The sequence below is a fragment of the Dipodomys ordii genome, unplaced genomic scaffold (genome assembly GCF_000151885.1).
Source record: "Dipodomys ordii isolate 6190 unplaced genomic scaffold, Dord_2.0 Scaffold40, whole genome shotgun sequence".
Classification (NCBI taxonomy): Eukaryota; Metazoa; Chordata; class Mammalia; order Rodentia; family Heteromyidae; genus Dipodomys; species Dipodomys ordii.
In genome coordinates this window covers 12,361,780-12,387,539 of record NW_012267256.1, presented here as the reverse complement: position 1 = coordinate 12,387,539, position 25,760 = coordinate 12,361,780, and the positions used below count along the sequence as shown (strand labels likewise).

Here is a 25,760-nt window from a genome sequence, read left to right as displayed (position 1 = left end):
GGGAGGGAGGGAGGGAGGGAGGGAGGAAGGAAGGAAAGAAGGGAGGGAAGGAGGGAGGGAGGGAGGAATATAAAAGAGGGAGGAGAGAAATGAGGAAAAGATGGAAGTGGGAAGAGGGAGATGAGCAGCATAAAGCCCTTCGACCTGGGGGTTCACAGCTCAGAAGTGACCTCTGAGGGGCTGAGGACAATTTCAGGTGGAATGTGAACCTAAGTTGATCTCCCTGCCTTAAATAAGATTTCCTAAGAGAAAGTCCCCTGGCCGTCTCCAAGGGCTACATACTCAATGATCTGCTTAGCATCCTTCTCAGAAACTTCTTCACTGTTTGGATCCAGAACTATTTTTTCTTCGGTTTCCTGTCTACTGGACTCTTCTTCCTCATCCTGGAGAAAGAAGAGAGATAAGGAGAGCACTGTGTTGTAATGAGTGAATTTATGATTGACGTTTTCTAGAAAGGGAACAAACAGTATGCAACTTCACAAATGAAGGAAATAAATACAATTAAAGGGGAGGGAGTAAATTCATTCAACATCTACTTAAAGGAGGAAATTCACCATTCCATGGTTCCTCAAGTCAGCGAATGAGAAAACAAAAAGGACCTTTGGGGATCCTGTATGTTACTTGGCTCCCAAGAATAATATGTTAAAATCATGCCAGTAAGATGTGCACTTGTCATCATTTTGTTATTCAGAGTCCTATAGAACATATCTGCTCTTTCTCACTAGTATTCTATAGCCTTCTCTTCAATGGTAGATATTAGAGTTCTCAACATCCTCCTATAGCCCCTAAAAACAACACCAAAAAACCCTCTCCCTGGTCATGCTGCAAACTCTTGGGGCTTCCCATTCTTACTTTAGCAGTACTGGAGCTTCTGCCCACCCTATTGTGCATCTGCTTCCTACCACACATTCACACATTCCTATACATCCAGAGTAAAAAGCTCATTAATTTGCAAAGGATCTATTATATCCCTACCCTATGGAGTAGATTATACTATATTCCACAAAGTAGTTGCAAGTGTCACTAAATATTTATTAGGTCCATTACTAAACTAAAATTATAACGTTTAAAGGTAACAGTGCATCTCCATAACTCTTCAAGGAAGAGTACCAATGTTAACCTCAAATCCAGGATGACAGATCTCTAAGACCGGGCAGGGCCAGCAGTGGGGAGGGGGAGGAGGGGAGGGTATGGCGCTGGATGAGATAAGGACTCAGGGCCTCAGCCCAATGCCTTTAGCTCTTAGACAAGAAAACCGGGAGTGACACACCACAAATGTGTTTGATCGTCAGTCTCTGGTTAGCCAGCCTACTTTATCTTAACTTTGTCTCCTCTGGCTTTCTTCCTAAACGAGAAAACTCTCCTAGTAGCCCATTTGTGGATTCATTCACCAAAGTTAGCAAGACATAGAAAGAATAGCTGAGCAATAAATGATCATGGTCCAAATGGTTATGCCTTATTATGTGTAATGTTTATTATATTTCAAAAGCAGTGAATGCTCATGGTAGATTAACTTAGAAAATAAAGATTAAAAGAAAAAGAGGGAAAATAGACATTGCCCTAAAATCCTGGTAAGTGACTATCAGTTAGGCTGTGTCTAGCTGGTCCTTGGTGTTTGGGCTATAGCCCACTTCGTGCCACAATTCTTCTATGCTGGTAACCACCAGATTGAATGACTACATAGTAATGATGCTATAGCAAAGGAGATAGAAATCACTTAATCCTTCAGCGTGTATTTATTATACTAAACATTCCATAAAGGATCTGACCAATATTTTTTATTATTTCTAAGTTACTATTAAAAGTATCCAAGATTGTCATTTTAGATACATTAAGTACTCCCTCCAAGAGACTGAGAAATGTACTTCTTTTTGAGTAACAAGTAACTCAAGTGATTCAAACAAGAACTACATTTAAAGAGAAATCCAGAGGATCGATAAACTCATTTAATCAAGTCCATGTTGCTCTTTCATCCATGTTCTCAGGTTCACAACTTCAAATAGACTCTACAGCCTAAAGAACTTCACAATTTTTTAGGCAGTTAACTCTCAGGGTGAACCACTTGGAGGCACAGGATTGCCTTTCCCAAAGTAATCCAACTTCAATTCTCCCTGAAAGCCATTTTCACCATCTCCAATTTAATGCTAGCTTCTCTTTACTTGGTACCAAATGAGTTTAGAATTTGCCAGGTTTCCCCGTCAGCCAGCAGCCCCCAAGAGATCATGGCAGCACTCGACATGTACCACCAGAGCTTCTACAGATGCTTAGCCAAAGCTAATCATGGAGGAAAAAAACAATGGACCATCTCAAGGATTCAGCTTATGTTCAGGAAGAACTTCTATCCCTCCCACCAACTTCCAATGAAGTGAGTGCCAAAAGAGATACATTCATACCTCCTCTTCATAATCAGAGTCGCTTTCTTCACTGTCGGATCTAGGGGCAACTTCATAACTAAGGAAAAAGAGTGGAGAATGGGCTTAATTTTGTAAAGATTATAAAACACAGTAGACACACATGGCACTGATCAATTTTACAGATGACAAATCAAAAAAATTAAACATAGGACTACCTTGTGATCCAGCAATTCTACTCCTGGGCATTTACCCAAGATATTATAAACCAGGATACAACAAAGCCATGTTTGTTGCTGTATTATTCACCATAGCCAAGGTAAGAAATCAGCCCAGCTGCCCCTTAATGAACAAATTGATCAAGAAAATGTGGTATATATACACAACAGATTTTTACTCATCCGTTTGAAAAAAATGATAGTGTACCATTTGTAAACAAATGGCAAGACCTGGAAAAAACCATTTTAAGCAAAAAAAGTCATGTCTGAGGGACAAAGGATGACGTTTTCCCTTATATGTAGATGTCAGATTTAACTTATAATAAATAAGTTGGGTGGTAGGCAACACAGCAAAAGCTATGTTGTTTTCGTTTCAAAGATTTTACAAAGCCCACCCAAACCTACAACCCTCAAAGGACACCAGTAATTCTGTTCTCACTCCTTACCCAGGATTCATTTCCAACCAGGCGTCCAGCTGACTGGCTTTGGGTGCTTCTGGTCCAAATAGGACCTTGCCAGTTTCTGTGTGGGTCACTTTGACAGGCAGGTCGCTCATCTGACTGCTCTCATCTATCGGCTAGAAAAGGGGGAAAGAAATCACGTCACCACTGGATATGAGGATAATGTTATCCCAGTTCTATGCTGAATATTTCTCAGCCTCTGAAATATGTTCCTGGGTTTCAAATTTTCATCACCCAATGAGTCTTGGTGAGAAGAGAGGCCACCACCCACTAAAGAAACTGAGAACATGGCCTCTTGAAACTAAGGAATAGGCCCATGGTAGGAGACCGAAGTTCCACTGGGGTAAAAGAAAACGTTATCATCAGCAGTGAACTAACATTGGCCATGTTAGGTCCCACCCATGTATTCCTTGAATCAGTTGTAAGAGTAAGGTAGAATATTGGGTCTAACTGAGTCAGATTCTCCAGTATCCCTGGAGGTCTGCTGAATTATCCTTTGTCTTATAATAAGTTGAGCATCCCTGACCCCAAAATCCAAAATGTTGAGTGTCACCATGACAACACAAGTGGAAAATTCCACACCTGACCTCATGGATCACAGTCACAGTCAAAACACAGGCATACTACAATAGTATATAAAACCATCTGCAGATAATATGTAGAAGCTGTTGATGAAATATAAATGAAGTATATAGTTAAACTCAGATCCCATCCCCAAGAAATCTCATTATATCTATGTAAATATGCCAAAATCCTCCAAAAAAACCCCTGCCATATCTGAAACACTTCTAGTTTCAAACATTTAGGATGAAGAGCATTCAACCTATAACATACTCTCTTCTTGTACAAGGTAGAAAGAGATGATTTTGGTCATTTGGAACTAACATCTTCTTAATTCCCATGAAACAACCACAAGAAAGCCATGATTTTAGTGAGAAGGAAAAAGACAGTACTGTAGCTCACACCATCTAGTTAGTAGCTGACTTGATATCCACTGAACTAGGGTGCTTTATCTAAAACCAAAGTACCAGGTATCTAACTTATTCATTATAAATATAAGTATGACAAAGAAAAAGAAAAAGGCCTGGTTTATTTGAAGCCTAGACAATCAACCAAAGCTGAGGTGAAGCTTCATTTCTAAACTACATGAAAAGTAGCTTGCTCCAAACATTAAGACAATAAATGAACTGCAGAGGTGAGGTGTATTTAACCTACTCTAGAGAACAAACTGTCTTTAAAAGATCTGCAAATGAAGCAATCCTATGCAAAAGAATGCTGCTGATTATAAGGCAACCGATTTCTAGAGGCAGATCCCAGGGTATGATACTTAGAAATGCTTCATTTGTGAATTCTTCAAGTTATATATTTCCTGGAGAGTAATAAAACAGAATGTTTAGGCAATTTATTATTTCAAAGAAATTTTCCTAAATGACTCTTAATTAGTTTTGTGGTGAAATAAATATAGGAAACACTATCAGCTGTAATTATGATTACCATATAATTTACTGTTCCAATTAAGAAAAAAAAAGTGATAGCAAAAGCAGTATGAAGGCTTCATTCTATAACTTACAGAACATGGCCGAAAAAGAAAGGGAAAAGAACTGGGTGCTGGTGTCTCACACCTATAATCCTAGCTACTCAGCAAACTGAGATCTGAGGATCATGGTTCAAAGCCAGCCTTGGTACAAAAGTTCAATAAACTCTTATCTCCAATAAACTACTAAGAAACAGCTGGAAGTGGTGCTGTGGCTCAAGTGGTAGAGCTCTAGCTTTGAGCAAAAGAAGTTCAGGGACAGAGCCTAAGCCCTGAAAAAATAAAAAAGAAAGAAAAGAAGAGGGAAGGGGAAAGGGAAGGAGAGAAAAATGCCAAAAGCCTGAACCCCCTGTACTTTTCTCCCCTTTCTTTCAACCAAGTCCTGTGAAGAAAAGAAGTCATGTATTAGCAATTATTCACACAAAGAACCTTAAGAGAAGAAAAGGCTTCCTCTATACTACCATTTCTTTCCCCTTTTATGTGGGCCACAGCAACGGGTCCAAGTCCCACCACTTAGCATGGCCACAGGACACTTCCTCCTCATTCATGTAAAAGGTCATTTATACACTCACAAGTTGAAGAAGGAAATCTACTATTTGCTATCATTTTCCTTAGGAAAAAAAATCATATCTTGTTATCTTGAACTACTATAATAGAGCTTGTTTTATTGCTGATGCTGTGACTCAAAGAAAATTGGAAATCATTGTGGCTGGAATTAGAATTTTGGCAAAGCACTAAATGAGCATAGAAGAGTAATAAGAACATTATTTCTAAACAAACTGAACAAGATGTCCACTTTACAAACTTGCACCAACAGAAACAGCATGTGTGCAAATTAAAGGAAGGGAGGGATGTATGTCACAAGCCCAAGATCAGTAATTCATCTTCCCAAGAGATAAGAGCACAATTACAGGAATATGTTCCATCTCTCCCCATGTGTTTGCTAATTGCAGACTAAGGGGCAGCATGCTTAGGTAAGGCTGAGCTTTTGCAAATGGGGAGTCAGTTCTACATGCTCTCATGTATAGCATTCATAACAGTCCACTCAGAGTTTCCTACATATTAGACATTATCCCAGTCTTTCTTTCCTTGTGATAGATTATGGTGGTTAGCCAACATTTATTTTCAAGAGGTTTCTGCATTTAAGAGTGGTTCAACTTTTCTTCCTGCATCCATTCAGGTTGTGAGCTCAGAATAGGAATCATGAACCCAGTGATGCTCGAATGGGAAAGCTCCTTGGGGCATGCTCCTTCCCATGCTTCAAGAAGGTTTATCAGAAAGGTGTTGGTGGCTCACACCTGTAATCCTAGCTACTCAGGAGAAGGAGATTTGAGGATCTCAGTTTGAAGCCAGCCTGGGCAGGAAAATCTATGAGACTCTGATCTTTAATAAACTACTCAAAAAAAATCTGGAAGTAGAACTGTGGCTCGAGTGGTAGAGTGCTAGCCTTGAACAAAAAAAGCTTATGGATAATACTCAGGCCCTGAGTTCAAGCCCTAGTACAGGTGCAAAAAAAAAAAAAAAAGGCTTATCAGGGTCTCTGAGAGAAAAAGGTGGTTTGAACCCAATTCCTTTCTGTTCTACTTTGTTACTGTGCTTCCTTATTGTGAACCACTGGACAGATCTTTGAAGGTGCTTTTTGTTGTTTTCTTTTTTTTCCTAAATGCACTTAATAAATAGTTGCATCTTTGGGACTCAGTAGGCTATCAGAAATACTAGGAGAAATTTAGGCCTATGCCCATGTAGTTATGTACAGAATCTACATTATAAGCCTATAAAAATGTCAAACGATACATAAACATGTAGGTTTGTGTATTTTTACAATTTCAAGTTAGTAATAAACAAGGGAAGCTGGGTTACAGTTCATGTTTCTGTATTATCTACAGGCCAAATGTAATTAGGGAATCACTCTATAGTCCATATAGTCACAAATGTATGCTTATCTGTACACTGAAATTTTTGGAATGGTATACAACAAAACTGCATATTAGGTGATTGGCAAGAAGTAGATGACTCGCCATTTTATCTTTTTCATATTAATTTTAATTTTCTACTATGCTAATATAGTATAGTTTTCATTTAAAATGATTATCTGGGTAAAAATAAAACTAGGGTACACAGGGGATGTGCTACAAGTGCAGCAGGGACTTTCATTTAGTATATACTGGATGAACGCAGTAGCAATGGGTATTCCTTTCTTACCTCTCCATCTGGTCCCAGGGCAGACTCCCCTCCCTCTGCATTCTCCTCAGCCTTCTGCAAAATAGCAACGCAAGGTCAAATGTTACATGTAAATCAAGAAGATAGGACAGGGTGCCATGGCAACTCTTTGGTATGTAACTATTTCACTACCACTCATCTTCATCTAACAAAGCTTAACTCTGAGTGCTATATATATATATATATGTATATATATATATATACTTATATATATGCATATATATAATTTCTTTAAATGGCTGTATAAAGGAATTGCTAATCAACAGAGCAGTTTACTTATTTTTTCTTTGTTATCTGAAACAAAGCCTGTATTGTGTTAGCAACTTGCAGTGAGTCATTTAAAGACAGATGTGATTCAAGTCCAGTACACTAGAGATTTGTGGATTTTATCTTTAGGGACCCAAAGAGCTTAAGACATGGCAGAATCAAGAGAGCAGTCAAAATTGGAATCGTTCTTCTCATGTTTGGCATGGTGAAGACAAATCCTAACATAATTAGCTCGACTATCCTATTCCCTGAGCAAGTTTTCATCAGCAATGAAGAACAGCATTCTAAAACTGTCCATCAAAAATAAGCTCCGAGCTGCTCCTGGGTCATAAAAAATGTGAAATAATACAAAACTCTGTGAGTTCCCTGGGTGTTTTCCACTCTACCTAATTGGCTTTCATAATACACAATATTTCCACAGTGTGTACATGGAGAAAGTAATGCAGATACTGCAATCTCAGGAAAAGTTCTGTCATCTACCATTTCTCAATATTCAATATCTCCAGTCCACTAACCTCCATGTGCTTCAAAGAAAGCGAAATGAGAAGCAAAGATTATGTAACATTTTTATATAGATTCAAGAGAGTCTCAACAGCAATCTATATAAAACCATCTAAAATTTCTTCCATTTATAACAACCTTTCTGACAAGTATTCTATATAACCTGTACAGAACTTTAATTTTGTTTTAAGGCAATCAAAAAGCTATACTGTTTCTATGTAATTCAATGTGGAGAACAAAACTGTAGTAGCTTCCTTTATCAAGATATTTAAGAAAAATGAATTTTCCTCCTTTAGGGTCTGGTTAATTAAGAATATAGATAATGAAATGACATCAACTCAACTTTATTCACTCCAACTATTGGTGTGTTTTGTCTTCTATAAAATAACAAATTAGTTATCTTCCCAAAGCAACTTTTCTGAAACTGTTTAATGTTTAAGATCTGTCTTCTGCCCCTACAATAGCAGAGAGGAACCATAAATATCTGACATTTCTGAATTCTCTGTTAAAGTGATTTTCTTACCAACTACTTCTATCTCTGTATGTCAAGGAACAAGGCATAATGTACCTCCTGCCCAAGAGAATGCCTTTGGTTATGCTCACCGATTTAAGATTTCTCTTTGTGTTACTCAGAAGTGAAAATATTTACTAGCTCAAAGGAATGACGGGCCAAGCTCTCTACAAGGTTGGAGCACAGAAAACAATGGCAGAACTCCTCTGCTCAGAAAAGAAACCATGCCTGAAGCTTCTATTCTTGGGATTCAAGCACTATACTCAGAGGACAGTTTTAATTAATAGGAGAAAGTCAATTAATCCTACCATTCTTTCCACACAAACCAGATATAAGCTACAAATTTGGCCAACAAAGAAAATCAAATGAGACAATAAAAAAGCCAATTTCAAATATCTAGCAAGTGGAACTGGATCACCATCTCAATGAATAGCACATTAAAAATCTTGAAGTGCCAGAAATGAATAGAATCAAAACTATTCTGCAGGCTACTCTCCTATGAATATACTATGAGCTAGCCTGAGTGTTATCGGAAAACTGCCTCATAATCGGACTCTTTCATCACTTAAAGTCCCCAAAACATTTTTGTAAAAAGTCATATTAAGTACCACGAGGCAATGTACTATTAGATTCAAGCCACTTGGTTCTGGAGTTAGACAAACTGCATGTGAGTCTCAGTGCGGTGACTGAGTGCAAAAAAACCTTAGCTGTAGGATTTTGAGCTGTTTGCTTCTGTTTATAACTTGGTTCCCTCTTAGCAGTTAGTTACACACCAAGGGCTGTTTCAGAACTGGACCACAGGTCCAGATGTGAAATCCAGAGTTTTATATAATACTCACCTCAAAGTGTTAATCTCCACAATGTAACATCTGTAACAGACTGGGTATGGCATTGTCTGAAAACTAACTCAGGAAGCTATAAGAGCAAGGATTAACATTCATTTTGTTTACCGAGGTTTTCTCATAGCCACATGGGTGCCTAGAACTGAAAAGTCACTCAATGACTAGTTGAGATGAAGGAATGGCTGAAAGCTTTAAAAGCAAGGACTTTCATTTAGTATATACTCCATGATGATGATGATGATGATGATGAAGATGATGATGATGATGATGATGATGATTGTAATTAGGTGCCAATACATATATATATATATATATATATATATATATATATATATATGCAAGTTTAAAATGGTGGTGTGTGACCTCACTAATGCATGTCATGTCCTTAAACTCAGTTCTGCTATGTTATTACAAGAGGTGAAACCCAAGTAGCGTCTGGTCTATGGCATGAGATGTGAATATCTCCCATCATACTTTAAATTCTTTCAGCTATGTGGTGGTCTCTAGTCAGAGTTCTTTGATAGATCAATATTCTTGCATCAAAATGATGCTTTATTTCAGAAGAGAAACCAAAGCAAAGCTAGATGCATGGGTACTAAAGATTGGGCTCGGTGCTTCTGTTTGATCTAACTTTGGACAGTCTTTGGACAGAGGCTGTGCTCCTGGTGAAATGTCCTGGTAGGACGTGGCAGGTGCTATGGTATTTCCTCCCACCTGAGAAATCTTCCTACATAATTATCTGTATCATGGAATTGCTAACACACAATCTCAATATGCCTGGCTGGTAAGTGTGCTTAGATCCATTAAATAAAGTAAATAAATAAGCATTGCAGTTCATTCATTAATCAAGAATGAAGGAACTTTGCATTGGCTTCTTTCTACCAAACAAAACATTTCAAACTAATTATACTTACGAAGGCAGGAAAGAGTATAATTAACCTAGTCAGCTAAGGAGATATGTATGATACAAATTACTAGCAAGTAAAGGTTGCTTGTTACTAAAAATTACTCAGAGCTAAAGACAATTTGGCTCCCCAATCTCCAACGTCACTGTCAATATCCACAAGTAAAGTGATGTGCAGGCTACTTATTGTTTTTTTCTTCAGAAGGCATATGAAAAGAATGGACCAAAGAGCGATGGAGGGAGAGACAGGAATCCCTAACTATGAAAACTAAACTCAGGAAAACAGATTTCAATGGGGACATTCTGTTTAGATGATCAACAACTATAATATGCTCAAAAAACATTGAAAAATGCGGGTGTTTTAAGGATCACTTCGCTTCACAGGTGAAGCAATGTGTAGGAACCACTTGGGCATAGGGATAGGTGGTCAGCAACAAAACTGTCCAGGACTACCAAATTAACAAGCACTTGCACATTACTTACGGATAAGTCATTCTGCACATTTCTGACTCCAGAACTAGTTGATGCAGTTAAGCAGGATTGAGATCCCAACTTCTGCTATTACCCATTTTGACACTGAGCTCATCAACTAAACTGCATCATCATGGCCTTGTTTTCCCCTGACCTTACTAGAATCTTTCCACACAAATGTGCAGAATTGCCTTGGAATCTTTCTAAAATTCTTGAGAGGAGAGGCTGAAATATATTATATCATCTCTGGGCGGGGGTGGGGGGGGGGAGAAAGAGATAAAAGCACCCAGAAGAATCAGAGTACCTTGAATTTAAAACAAGATGTTTCAACATTACTATTCTGTTTTCCTAATTTTCATCACTGAAAATTAGGTGAGCAGGTTTTTTTTTCTCTTCGTTATCTAAGGTTAGATTTGCTAGCACCATGTTGAACACTACACATCAAGCCAAGAAGGTTCCCTTCCAATGTTTAACAGTCCTGGGATTTACCTACAACAGTGGTTGGCAGGGCAGGAGAAGAGGCAGGAGAGACGGGCAGAAAGGGAGCTATAGGAAAAGGGAGGCAGGGGAAAAGAGGGAAGGAAAAAGAAGGGAAGGAAAGAGGGGGAAAGAGAGGGCGAAATTAAAATAAGTAATTTTTAAGAAAAAAAACGAACTCCATTAATGGCAGCTATCTCTCCGAGTGGTGTACCTCATACATTCTCAGAGCCCATGCCCAGGTATTATGGGTTGTCAAGAGATGCCAATAATAGATAACAAGAGCATAGTTGTATTGGTGTCCATCCCATCAGAGGATGTGGAAGGGAGAATTACATAATTACTTTTTGGCTTGATGTCAAATGGTTCTGGACGTTGACTCCTGCAATGGCTAGACTTCTAAAGTGGTAGGTGGGAGGCTCGTAACCATAGCTTCTGAAGCAAAAACTGCACCCTAAAGCACTGCGAGAAATACCTTATTATCACCAGGAGGAGATGGGAGGCCATGTAATTACAACATTTTCTCTGTAGGTGTTGGGGAACATTATGGTAAGCAGTCCACAAAAAATAAAGGATCTATCGCTGTCCTAAAAGATGTCTACCTACTAATATCTGACAGAGCCTCAATTTTTTTTACAAGTAAGCATTTACTTACTCAAAATCATAAAAATATGCTGTCAAGGAAAAATAAATTCATCCAAAAAAGCAGAAGCACATTTCAAAAATCATGATTTGACTTTTATTGCAGAATTGCTGAAAAAAAATGACTGTTTACTGAGCACTTACTATATTCCAGGGAGTATTCTAAGTGTTTTAGATAAATTTTTCTACGTAATTATCTACCACAATAAATCTGCGGGGTAGATCATCTGTGGGTTCCTGTCATCATCTTAATAGATCAAGAGACTACAGTACTGTGTAACAGACCTTTTAATAACACATCCTACAGACACTAATAGCAAATTAGCATGTCTATGTTTTCTTATGCAGTTATGCATATAAAAGAGTGCAAGCTTGCAAGACTTGGACAGCAGTCCAATTTACTAATGGGGCCATGTTCGATCTTACTGCTATAAAATTGGTCGGTTCCATTCTCACTCTATCTTGTGGCCACGCTGTGGGTGTTTAAGAACAGCCTGAGCAGAAAGAGCAGAGCCCCTCCCTTCCCCCCCTCCCCCTCCTCCCTCCCCCCTCCCACTTCTATCATGGTAAATGACAACACAGGACATGTATCGTCAAACCCTGCAGAGGTTAGTTTTCATAAAATTTGATATTTCCATACGTTAAAAATAATTCCTACTCAGGTCCTGAAGTATATGCATGCTGTTTACTTCTTTTTTTAAAAAAAATTTTTTTTCTCCCATTTTTAAGGGTAATAATGAAAGGTCAGGCTGAGAATGAAATGTTTCAAAATGATTTATAAACATACTGCATAGAAATGCTTCTCGCTGGGAGAAGGAAAAGTTAAACAAGGTCAGAGCAGGCTACAAGAAATCTACCCTATTATTTACAAGCAACAGTTAAACATAACCAATTCCCCCAGAAAGACAAAGGCCTTCTCTGTTAGGCTACATAACTTTTTAAAAAAGCAACTGTACATTAGTTTCAAAGTAAAAGAAAGAAGAAATCCTTTTCCAATTAAATTACAATTCTCCTTAGAGGTGTCACTATCTTAGTTTTCCTTCAAGTGATGCAACCAGCTCAGGCCTATCACTTCGTCAAGTAGAACAGGTTTTCTCAAAACAAAGGTGTGCGGTATCTCCTCCTATTTAAAAAAAATGTAGAGAGGTGCAGCATGCTATTTCATGTGAGGAAGTGATAAAAGGAACAGGAAAGAATCCTGCTGTTTATGGAAGCATTTCCTCCATCACAGAGAAGCTGTAATAAGGCATCTCCCATCATTCAATCTGATAAAAAAATAAAAGGAAGCCGGGCGCTGGTGGCTTACCCCTGTAATCCTAGCTACTCAGGAGGCTGAGATCTGAGGATCGTGGTTCAAAGCCAGCCCTGGGCAGGAAAGCCCATGAGACTCTTATCTCCAATAAACCACTCGATAACTGGAAGTGGCGCTGTGGCTCAAGCGGTAGAGCGCTAGCCTTGAGCTGAAGAGCTGAGGGACAGTGCCCAAGCCCAGAGTTCAAGGCCCACAACTGACCAAAAAAATAAAAATACAAGGAGAAAAAAAATTACAGATAAACTAAAGTGTCTAATAACCAGGGAGAGCTAGGAAAGGTCTTGGTCTCCTCTTCATCTTTTTACTCTCTTCCCCCCTCCCTCTCTCCTTCTCCTTACTTTTTCTTTCTTTCCCTTCCCTCTCTCTTTTTCTTTTCCTCCTTCCCTCTGCCTCTCCTTGCCTTGCTTTACCTTTTCCTCCCCTTCCTTCTTTCTTTTCCTCTCCTCCCTCCCTGTCCCTCCTTTCTGCTTTCTCTTCCTCCCACTCTTCTTTCCCTCCCTCCCTCCCTTCTTCCTTCTTTCCTTCCCTCCCTCCCTCCCTCCCTCCCTCCTTCCCTCCTTCTCTCCTTCCTTCTCTCCTTCCTTCCTTCCTTCCTTCCTTCCTTCCTTCCTTCCTTCCTTCCTCTCAGCTAAGGGCATGGAGTGCTCAGAAGCCAAGCATCTTGAAATTAATGGAAGAATCAGGTAGGTAGAGGGGACGAAAATAATTCTTCACGTTGATCATGTGAGGTGATAAGATGCTTAGTGATCTCCATAGGTAAATTGTCATTACTTGTGCTTTGACTCAGTTGCCAGTACACCAGACCCCATCTCCAATTTGGCTCAACAGCATTCCTTCACAGCATTCATCAACGATTATATGTTTGGGTTCATGCTTAACTAATGTCTATAGCTTCCTTGTTTCTCTCTAGAACACTACCTAAGTTCATAACAAGCGTTGAGCCAAATAGAAGTGTCATTAACAGACCTGAAGGCAAGAATTTGGAAAGAACAACCAATTTATAGACTTTGTAGAACAGGTAGCATTATGAGACATAGCATGACAGATCCTTGCTCTCCACAGGTTAATGCAGAGATCAAGATATTGTCACCATTATTCAACTACCTGCCTTATAATCTATTGATTATAAGCTAGGAGCTTAAATCTGGACCATTAGCTTTTAATCACAAAGAACTATGAAATAGGAACATTCATGCTTTAAAAAACACACAAAATGGGGCTGGGAAGATGGTTCAGTGGTAGAGTGCTTGCCTCACATGCATGTGGCCTTGGGTTCGATTCCTCAGCACCACATAAGCAGAAAAAGCCAGCAGAAGTGCTGTGGCTCAAGTGGTAGAGCACTAGCCTTAAGCTGAAGAGCTGAGGGGCAGCGCCTAAGCCCAGAGTCCAGGCCCCATGACCGACAACACACACACACACACACACACACACGCACGCACGCACGCACACACGCACACGCACACACACACACACACACACACACACACGACAGTCTCTGCAGAGGTTTTTTTTCCCCTCGGATTGGGAAAAACTAAAGCTTCCATTTAATTGAGTCCACTTATGGAATATTAAAGAGTTGGATCTATTTGCCTGTGTACTCTTTACTAACCCTGAAAATGTCTTTTTAAGTCAGAAATTGGGAGCTGGAATTTTTGCAACATCTAAAATGCTATAGTGACAAGAAAATGAGGTATCTCTTCCCAACAAAATGTCTAAATCCTACCTGAGTCATTCCTCATTCGTCTTCACAATAAGGTAAGCTATCTTACACTAAAGAAATCAAGTGCAAAAAGGCACCTTCGCAATCATTTGTTCCTCCCCCTTAATTATGAACAGGTAGGAAAATTCAGAAGCCATGAAATTAATTATTTTTTTGGAAAAAAAAAGAATCCTTTCTGTTCCATTATTTCATGTAGAGAATGAATGATTAAATGCCACCAACTTTCAAGTTTCACAATTCGGATGAAGACTTTCTGCTGGTATTTGTACCTGGCCCAATTAGAATTTACCATACAAGCAGAATATTCATCCTTCAGTATCCATATGGCATTAGTTCCAGAGTCCCTGTGGATATCAGAATGTGACATGCTAGTACAAAATGATGTCATGGTTGCTATGCACATCTTCTACTTTACTTCATATATACTCCTCGTTTATAATACCTGTACAATGGCAATGCTATTAAACTAAACTGTTTAGAAAATGATGGAAAAAAATGTCTGCATATTTTAATGCCCACAGAATATTTTTCCAAGTGTTTCTCACCCTTGGTTAGTTGAATTCATGGATGCAGAAACCACCAGTGTGGAAAGCTGTCAACCAAGAATGAAATTACTAGACCACTAGCCATCCAAGGGATCTGCATTCCCAGGTACACATTCAGCAAGTTGCTCTGGGATTGAAATGTCATATCTGCAGAGCAGAGATACCAAATTACACCCTTCATGCCTCATGATAATTAGGATATGTTTTACATAGGACTATTTTTTTCTATAACTACCTAACACCCATAATGTGCACACTTACCTCACTGGGACACCAGGGCAAGCAGAACTGAATTGAACAATTTTGTCATCTGTCCAAATAGGCTGAAATTTGTTACAAAAGTATTCCAGAGCTATCTCATACATCTTCCTTTGGCTTATTGCAATCTGTACACTGCATTTTCCTTCTCTCTTCTTTTTGTCTTTTTTTTTGTCTGTGTGGGGCCTGAACTCTGGGCCTGGGCACTGCCCCTCAGCTCTTCAGCTCAAAGCTAGCGCTCTACCACTTGAGCCACAGCGCCACTTCCGGCTTTTTCTGCTTATGTGGTACTGAGGAATTGAACCCAGTGCCTCATGCATGTAAGGCAAGCACTCGACCACTGAGCCACCTTCTTCTTAATGTTCATTCCATTTTCTTAACTCAGCAGTGCCCTGTCATAATGGTGGCATTAAACTTGAGCAAACACTTATTTGCATCTATATGTTCCCTTCTCCTGTCGACCATGTACACTTAAAGTATTACCCTGTATTAAACAATAGAAATATAGATTGCACTGCCTTAGTTCAGAAATCCTATGTGTTATACCTTAATCTCCAAAGCATTGTCTACTTTCATGAGATACCGATTTGGGCAATGAGTATTCAAGAGCAATACTCATCTGAGATTAGCTTTTGCCCTTTATGCCACAGACTCAACCATTAGCCTAGAATACTCACCTTCTTCCTCTTCCTTCTCTTCTTCTTCTCTTTGGCTGCTTGGGCCTGCTTGTGCTCCCAAACCAGGTTGGTTAGATTGGCCACATACTCATCGGTCTGCTGCAAAAGGTAAGCTAAACGCCTGTCTTTCTTTTGGTCAATGAGTTTCCTATAGCCCTCTTCATCTTCAGCCTGTTGAGAAAGAAATCAGTGAGAGCATAATGCATGCTTGCCCACAGGTCCGGACTATGCTCCTGCTTGACAATCTCAGCCTGGGTGGTGAGGGGAACAAACAGGATGTGCCAGGTTAGAAGGGTCATTATGTGAAATCTAGGATAGGAAAAACATGCAGATATGAAACACTCCAGTCCCAGGACCCTGGGGTTGCCAACAACATCAGTGCAGAAAGCCCTACCGTATATACACCTGGTATGGTTAGGTGGCACCTTTGATCTTCAGTGTTGCTTTAATTGCACAGAAACTCATTCTAAGATTTGGCAATCTCCTCTCTGAAATGTATCTTTAGCTTTATATTTCAGAAAAGTTAAACTTTAATTTAAAAGCTCAGGCTTGTAATCCTAGCTACTTAGGAGGCTGAGATCTGAGGATTAGAGTACAAAGCCAGCCCAAACAGTCCCCCATGAGACTCTTATCTCCAATTAGCCACTTAAAAACTGGAAGTGGTACTGTGGCTCAAGTGGTAGAGTGCTAGCCTTGAGCACAAAGGGGCTCAGGAACAGTGCCCTGTTCATGCCCCCAACTGACAAAAATAAAAGTAAATTGAAAATATATGTATATAATTAAGAGGAACACCAAGCAATAGAAATTCATCATTGCTTTCGTGAAAATGTATACTGCACTAGAATGTAACTCTCACAAGGGCAGAGCCTTGTTTTGTTTACTCTACTCCCTCAGTACCTAAGAAAAAGCTTTGAGCACAGTTAAGTGCTCAAAAAAACTTATTGATGCAAAAAAGAAGAATCATCCTATACCTCATTGCTTTCAGGGGAAGCTTTTCCTAAGTGACAGTGTTGTTTATAGAGATTCTACCATACAGTTAGTCAACCAATGTTTTCTCATGACTTGGGATCATCAAAGTTTTACCAAATAAACAACAAATTCAAAATTTTAAAAATTAATTCATCCTGTTTCTCTGATACCTTTCCAATTACATTCTTTCCCAGTTTAGACTAAGGAATCAAGTGAACTTTTAGTAAGTCATTCATATACTTAATAACTTTTTTTGACACTGAAAACACTGTAAATGATAGGCAAAGTCAAATGCAGAGGATTTATATTATTATTATCATTATTATTATTATTATTATTATCAGAGATCTGCCCTGAGTTACCATCCTTAGTAGCTGGAGACAAGTATGTAGCACTGAAGTCTGGTACCGCAAAGGATAAAACAGACATAATAATTTCCACTTCCACCTCTCATTACGCAACATTATGAGATTAAATGAAATAGAACTCTGATGTTCTCTGCATCATTTCAAGAGAAGTTGTTTTTATACATCGCCCAAAAAGGACACCCCAAAATACTCTTGTCATGCGCTGCCTAGATGAAAAAAGCATGCTTGCAACATTAAGAGGCAACTTCATCACAGAAAAGCTTAGGGCTACAGCTGTGGGTTGTCACTCCCGCATTTACTCGGGTGACAGTAGCGTCTTCCCTCAGCCTATCTGCTGTCTGCCCCGTGAATGAGCGTGAACCTCAAAAATGTTATTATAACTCTAATTGCTTTTGGTTATGGTTGATCTCACTTGAAGAAAGAGTGATTTTAAAAAAAAACTTTCAGTTTCTCTATTATCTGTATATTCCATCATTTAATTGCAAAAATTAATGATTTGCAAATGCCTAATCATTAGTGTCAAACCAATCTGTTACTGAAGTTCTAATACAGTTTCACTTCAGTTGAATCAGACAAATTTGACTGCTGACTGCTCCAATTACTATAAAATGGTCTTCCTCACTGGTGAGAAATCTCTTAAGACAGTTCCTTCCCTTCCCCAAATGGAGAGGGTAGCAGATTTAGGAATACCGAAAAATACAGCCTTTGAAAACACGATGCTCACTCTATGGAATCCAGGAAAAGAAAAGCTAGAAAGATAGTGTTACTAGAATTCTCCAGAGACATAATTATGGCTGAGGCTTTATCTTCACTCATTCAGAAATGATGTTCCAGACAGATCGGTGGGTCTCCTGTCATCTGTGCACATCATTCACACTTTTCCAAAATCCAGTATCTTCTGTCTAATGCCCCAAATACATGGTCAATAAAACAAAATCCTGTGGCCAGTAATATAAACCTATCCCTTCTGGATTTATTTATCCTTTAAAAACTAAGAGTGCAAATGGAAGGATCCTTGAACTGCTTTTGAGACGAATGTTGCTACCACAGAAAGGGAACCTCTCCAAATGAACTTAAGAATCACTTTTTGCTCTGTTAGAGAATAATTCTTGCCACTGAAAAATAAATTAAAAAAGAAAGAAAAGTCAACACCAAAGAGGCTTCCAAAAAAGAGACTTTCTTGGATTCAAAAGTACCATCTAATGAGTTACTCATTCCTAAAACTTGATCATTCATCTCAAAGAAGTCATATTTTTTAAAAAAGAACTGCATTTTCCATTCTTCCTGATCTGATTAGCAAACCTCCGATAAAAACTAACAGCAAAGCTATATGTGTACAGCAATAGCACCCCAGGACACGGAAATACAACACTCATTAGATGTGGCTCTGGATGTGGATATTAATGCATTTGATAAGCAGTTTTCAGTTTCACATTCTAAATGCAGCAGAATATGAGCTGAGCATCTTCCTGATCTCCTGTGAGGGCCCCTTACCATCAATCTCCGCATTCTCTCCTTTTCAATCCGCTCTGTCTCCTTCTTCTGCTCCCTCTCGGTGTTGGCATGCCAAGTTGCCACTGCTTTGGAAAGCTTCTGGATCTTGCCGGCCACAGAGCGATGGTATTCCTTAAAATCTTTTGCATGTTGCAAGATACTGTTCAGATATTCCTAAAGGATACACAAACGGGAGAAAAGGACACTTAACTCCCACTGCCCAAGGGTCTGGACCACAGTCCAGGAAAGCTCGCAGTGTGTATGTAATAGAATCTATTTGGGGAGAGAGGCCTGGTATGTCTCTGCAGTTGAAGTATGTATGAGCGATGGGGCTGATGGGAAAGAGGATTTCCCTCATCTCTGCTGTCACAAGCCTATGGAAGAAAGAAGCTGCCACCACCTGAAGGGTGTGGTCACTTGAAACAAGAAAGATGCAAGACAGAGAGATCTATGAAAGGGATGTGAGGGCACATCGATCATTCACCTTAAAATAAACCTGAGACACTTGGGCATTTCCCTTGAAAAATCATGTTACAAAAGTATCATTTCTAAGCCTGGTGTGGTGCCTCATGCCTGTAATCCTTGATACTCAGGAGGCTGAGATCTGAGGATCTCAGTTCAAAGCCAGCCCAGGCAGCAAAACTGATGAGACTCTTATATCCAAATAGCCACTCAAAAGCCTTAAGTAAAGCAATGGCTCAAGGAGTTAGAGTATCAGCCAGCCTTGAGCAAAAAAGCTCAGGGACAGTACCCAGGGCCTGAGTTTAAGCTCCAAGAATAGCACACATGCACAAAAAAGGAACACTTCTTCTGTACTAACTTCAATACTTTAGAACTGCTGCAAACCAAGTTTTATAGAAAGTTTGCCATACATGATTCATATCCACTTTTTAAATAATGGAGGAGAAATGCATACCTTACTTACACTAAAAACCCCTTTTTATTTTTTCAAAATTCAATTAAGGCATGAGACTAAAAACTTATATAGGGTTATGACAAAACAACCTAATCCTTCCTCAAAATGTTTCTCAACTCCTGGAAAGGAATGTTCTAAAATATTTACTGCTGTGAAACCTCCAGCTACGCACTTTAAAGAGCCTGGGGTGCTATATTTACAGCTGATATAAAAATAACTTTCTCCATGCTTTCTTTCTTTACATTGCTTCTCCCCAAGATTTCGCTCTAAGAAACCCTGCCACTACCTACCCATTCAGCAACTTTCTACGAAATAGGAATATGACACCTGTTACTGTGCATTGAAAGTGACCTCCCCAAATCCAGTACGTTGGTATTAAGAAGTGGGGTACTTATCAGTGGGTTATGTTCCTTTATAAAGAGACGCCAGACAGTTACCTTATCTACTTCCTGTGATGAGGACCCGTGATGGAAGACTAGCCTGGAACACAGCCTCATGAAGGCCTGACCATACTGCTCTTCTGGTCATGGGCCTTTCAGCCTCCAGAATGGTGAGCTATAAATTTCTCTGGTTTATAAGCCACTGAGTCTCTGGTATTCCGCCATAGTAGCCTCAAGAGACCATACTTGACTGAAATTTAAGAAATCCAAGTTCTAAACTCATCTTGGACCAATTAATAGCCCGGATACTGGGCAGGTGCCCCATTTAACTATCTTAGCCTAAATTCCAACCACAAACTGATGTGACTGAGACTATGTAATACTTCAACCAACTTTTTTGTTTTTCCTGTGCTATCACCACCACCTGCAAGGAGACAGGTTTACAAGCATTCCGACCCTCTCCAATGACTCATCCTACACGGGTAAGCAGGGGCAGAAGAGTATAAGGACCTGGTGTTTTTGCCGGCGCTTTCTCTCCTGCTCAATCTTCTGCTGCTTTTCCAGCTTCTCAGTCATGCGGGCTTCTCTCAGAGTCTGGCGCTTGCTCCGTTTGTAAGCTTTAGAGTTGAGAGCTGTCTCCAGGGTAGTATCCCTACGCATGCAGGCTACCACCTCCTGTCTCAGCTGTCAAGAGAAAGTGGTTAGACAGCCTCCCAAACAGAAGCCAGGTCCTGAGCCCTGACCTTCTCTCTCTTTTCCATTTGATGGGATGGAATGAGGAGTCTACAGCAAAAAGTTAACTCAGCCACTCATTTATAAATAAATGAAAGGACGAAAATCATGGCAAATTTACATAGCATTTTCAAGAACGGTAGAATTTTTTCTCCCCAAATAATTCAGATTAAAAAAAAAATTCGAGCATTCTAACAGTAAGAAGGGGGGAAAAAAAGATAGATGTTGTCCTGCCTTTTAAATAGAGTAATTCATTCTATTTTATTATTCAAATGACACTCATTAGTTCATAAGCTTTTCAAATTTTTTATTTCCTTCTAAATGTCATACTAACATTCTCTTGTGTTTAAAGATTACCTTTAATGATCAGCTGCAAAAAAAGAATAAAAGAGTTACTTTTTCTATTCATGTTGGAGGCAGGTAGCGGCAGATAACTTGAACAATGTGAATTCACAGTCTCTAATAAATGATGGGAAATACTGATTGTGGCTACCTTCCATTCCAATGATGATATTTTTGCAGGATATTTACATTTTACATTATATTAAGGACTTAATTGTAAGTCACTACAATATAGTATTTTGTCCACATTTTGTGTCATGTACTAGTAGGGGTTGAGACCGGGGAGAACATATTACAATAGTAATTCAATTGAATCTGAAAGCAACCTTAATTACAGCTAATGTAATTGGGCAACTTTATAGACAACAGACTTCCAACAAGAGCAAAAATCAGGAGCCAGTACAAGTCCAGCATATTGAGGCAATTTCAATGAAGCTTATTCCAGAAAATACATGTATATTAATACTTTGAACAAAATTGTTATCAATCACTATTGATTCATGTTAAAAGGTCACCTATAACAAAGAAGTAAATGAAACTTGGAGAATTTTTCTTAAAAAAAAAATTTTGACCTGAAAGAAATTTCCTTTCACCAACTTAATTGCCAAATAGCACCCAGCTACTACTGATGCACCTCTGTGACATAACCAGTAGGTCAAAGATATGTCCTTGTCCATATAACAATAGCAAGAGTAATGGCCTTGTGATTTTAGTCACATCCTCCCCAGACCAAATCATACAATTCAAGACTTTCTAAACTATGTTTATTTGCTAATAATTCATCCTGCATACCCCAGAATTTAACAAAACAAACCCCTCTGAGTGACAGTGAAACTTCCCTTATCCTCTTTGGCTGTGAGGAAACAACAAGATGAGCAAGAGTACATAGCCCTCAAAACAAAACAGGTAACTCACTGGTTAGTTGATATACGGGTTTGATGTGACTGAACAAAGTTAAATTTCAGTGAATGATTGAGTTACATTATTTTTTATGTGTTTCTATAATATGATGAGCTATTAACTTGGCAGAATGACTATTTGTTAAAACTCTTTTCACATTCCTGGCTAGTATTTTATATTTGTACTTAGTTTACCAAGAAGTTTTGATCAACTCATTTCTTGTCTGCTTTTGAGCCATAAAGGCAAACTTAAGTTTTCCCAAAATGTTCTCAAGGTTTTTCATCCATAATAACAAAGCATCGTAATTCTGCCATAGGATAGGAGAGAACAAAAATGTTTTTGACATATCAAAAAGAAAAAGAACACTAAGAAATTCATTCTCATTACTTTTTGCTATGTGTTGTTTGTCTAAAAGATATGTTATTTTGTAAATGTCTAGCTTTATAACAATATCCAATTGACTTCAGGAAACCTGTAGATTACACTTTAGGAATAGTTACACCTACTTCCTAGCCCAGATGCACCAGAATAAGATATTACCTGACGCTGGAAATTGAGTAACCGAAGGGCTTTCAGTTCCACGGTTGCTTTGGTTCGTAAATCAGGTGGCAAAGAGCCAGGTAGATTTTCCAGTTCTTGTATCCTATGAGCTATGCGAGCCTGCAGTCTAGGAAGGGAGAGATATAAATATGCATTACCATTTTAATCATCAATGACTGGCAATTGGTTCAGTCCATTTCTGACACCTAACAACCTTTTTTCTGGTGCTCGAGAAAAGCTGCCTTTAAATACATGTGGCCAGTTACTATGTATTATTTAATGTTCTGTATGACTTCTCTCTAACACCCAGAAAGAAGGCCCAAGCTGCATCTCAGGGCAAAGTCAAATGTCCTCACTCACTTTTAACAAACAGAGGAAACGAGAGACAGAAAAGTCCCTAACCCACAGTCAGCTAGAATGTAGAGTTGCATTACCTAACTTCTAGTTCTGTCCTAAGACAACGAGGACATTTGCCTTCCTTGCCAAGGTACTGATGAGGAGAGCAGCTAAAGCAGAGTGGGCAAAAGCAATTTTAGCAACTGAAGCCGCTAACCCAAGGCACTTCGAGAGGAACCTGCCAGCCACAACCACTTCCTCTGAGCAAAGTGCTTGCTTGAGAAAAGAGAGCAAATTGGGCACATTCAAACATCAGGGGAGGTCGTAAATAGCAGTGAAAATCTAAGAGTTTCTTGAAAAGGATACTTCCCATAATGAAAGAATCTATCTTCATTCATTTGGGACACTCTTATTGTTACACAGGTAGGCCAGTGTTAAGTCCTGTACTTACAAAGAATTATATGCTATTCAAATCTATTTTTAAATAGGCCTCCCTTAAATTTGAGTTAAAATGGGTGGGGTTGGGAGAGATGGGGGAGAATGATATAAAGTTGCAGTGTGTTCATAAACTGATATGTCCAAGTTGAGACCTCTTTGTACAACAACTTAAGGGTATAATGAAAAAGAAGAAAAAAAATCTGGAAATTGATTTCAACAAATGAATACTATTAGAGGAGGTAATGAGTCAATATTAACTTCACTAAATACATTTAACTCACAATTTTATTTCTTTCTCCCTCACATATGTGCATGCACACACACACACACACACACACACACACACACACACTACAAGGTAAATGCTATAATGGTGTCATTGTTGTGAGCTAATAAAAGAAGCCAAAATTGAAACAGTCATGGCTTAATACCAAAACCACTGCAATAAGAAAGCAGATCATTGAAATATACTTTCAGAGAACTTACTGCACCTAAGTAAAAAAAAAAAAAAAAGGTTAGGAGTTAAGAATTGTGTTACTGATAAATATTATCTTAAGATTTCATGCAGCCCAAGTATCAAAGTAAGTGCTTGTTTAAAGTAAGGGCTTGTTTAAGCTATTTGACTTAAAGAGAAATGAAATACCTTTTTCAAAAACTTAATGATTGTAGGACAATGATTCCCTTTTCAGTGACTTCACTGAAAATAATATACCCGGTAGGTTTCTGCTTCATTTGGTACATGTCTAATTGAGTAATCTACCGAATCACATTAACTTATGACCATGTGTTACTCTATGTTGTTATTTTTACATAAGCATATCAATTCAAATAACAGTGTTCTCAAATGGCCTTGCCATCCTACAACCATAATATGCTTTCACCATTTTGTTCTTTTGCAAAAACTCTTCCAAACTCTCTTAACTATTTTCATATCCGTTTTACTAGTGGTAAACCATGGGGTTTTTATTATTGTGGATTGTAATTTTCATTATATGAAACAAAACATCTATACTTCATTTTTCTAGTTCATTTTCTTAACCAGCTATCTATCCTCAAGACTTCAAAGACAGTGATGGATAACTTCTTAACACTGAGAACATTAACAGAAAAATCCACAAAATTAAACTGAAAGAACTTTATTTTATGGCTTTATGATTAAGACTACACTGCTGGGTGCCCAGTGTCACCCCCTTAATCCTAGCTATTCAGGAGGCCAAGATCTTAGGATTTGAGTTTAAAACCAATACCAGCAGGAAAATCCATGGGACCAAATGCCCGAAGTGAAGCTGTGGTTCTACTGTTAAACCACTAGCTATTAGTACAAAAACTCAGGGACAGTGTCCAGGCCTAGAGATCAAGCTTTAAGACTGGCAAACACACACACACACAGTTCAAGCTTTAAGACTGGCAAACACACACACACACACACACACAGTTCAAGCTTTAAGACTGGCACACACACACACACACACACACACACACACACACACACACACACACACACGACCATACAAAAGAACATTACATATTACAGTACAGTGAGATGATGTGGCCAAAAATTTGGTTGTTCTATTTTCCTTTCTTATTTGAGCACAAACTACCCCTGTGAACTCTGTGAACTCTGGTTTACTCTCTGACAAAGTGAGCCAGTTGCTAAATTAGAGGAATAGTTGCTTTTGTGTTAATCTTCCAAAAGTAAGGCTGCATAAATAACCTTGGGACACCTGGGCTGACGGAGCTTAGATTAAACCACACTGAACTTCAAGGGTGGGAAAGTAGGGAGTCCAAGAGGGAAGCCAGGAAGGAGGGGGAGGGGGCTGGTTCCTCAAGCACTGGAGCCAGTGGGAGCTGGAGAAGCACTTTTCCCTGTAATGACTGCTTCTCCAAAGGGCCAGTCATTTGTTACTCTCAGAGTTTCCAACACAAAAGGAGCTCTCTTGTATGAAAGGGAGGAAAAAAGTACAAAGTGCAAACTCTTGGAGGAGAGAAAAGGTAGATTTCACAGTAAAATGATACGCATTCAATACACCCCATGGGTGGTGGTAGTAAAGGTGCAGGAAGGGACTTCTTTAACATAGAAAATTATATCTTTGTTGTTGTTCTTAATAGAAATCTTCATTTTAAATAATGCTCCTCTCCAGACAATTTCATCTTCCCATCAATGGGATTCAGCGGGTAGTCTGATAAAGAGATTCAGGATTCTAAACTTCCTGAAACAACAGCAAGATGTAATACTGCTTGCCTGCAGGAGACTCATTTAGTGTCCTCACGAGTACAGAAAATTGAGGCAGAATTAGGTCACTCAGGTTTTTCATACAGATTGAACAGTAAATCAAGAGGGGTTACTGTTCTGGGAAGAAAAAGAGTTCCATTAAAGGCAACAGATATTTGTTCAGGTCCAGAGGAGAAGTTTATGATTCCTGTAGGAGAGTTA

The 25,760-nt window shown here is 38.9% G+C and overlaps 1 protein-coding gene across 4 annotated transcripts in view; it reads right to left on the bottom strand.

The window, feature by feature from the left end:
- The window catches only part of Smarca2 (SWI/SNF related, matrix associated, actin dependent regulator of chromatin, subfamily a, member 2), a 171,243-nt gene that overhangs the window by 107,323 nt on the left and 38,160 nt on the right, over positions 1-25,760 (bottom strand). For all 4 annotated transcript variants that reach the window (XM_013018450.1, XM_013018453.1, XM_013018452.1 and 1 more), the window contains exons 6-13: positions 22,553-22,679; positions 20,549-20,722; positions 18,743-18,916; positions 15,912-16,082; positions 6,767-6,820; positions 3,016-3,146; positions 2,394-2,451; positions 283-383 (exon numbers count right to left, since the gene is read on the bottom strand). In XM_013018450.1, coding sequence (XP_012873904.1) covers positions 283-383; positions 2,394-2,451; positions 3,016-3,146; positions 6,767-6,820; positions 15,912-16,082; positions 18,743-18,916; positions 20,549-20,722; positions 22,553-22,679 — 990 coding nt within the window. The remainder of the gene's footprint in view (positions 1-282; positions 384-2,393; positions 2,452-3,015; positions 3,147-6,766; positions 6,821-15,911; positions 16,083-18,742; positions 18,917-20,548; positions 20,723-22,552; positions 22,680-25,760) is intronic.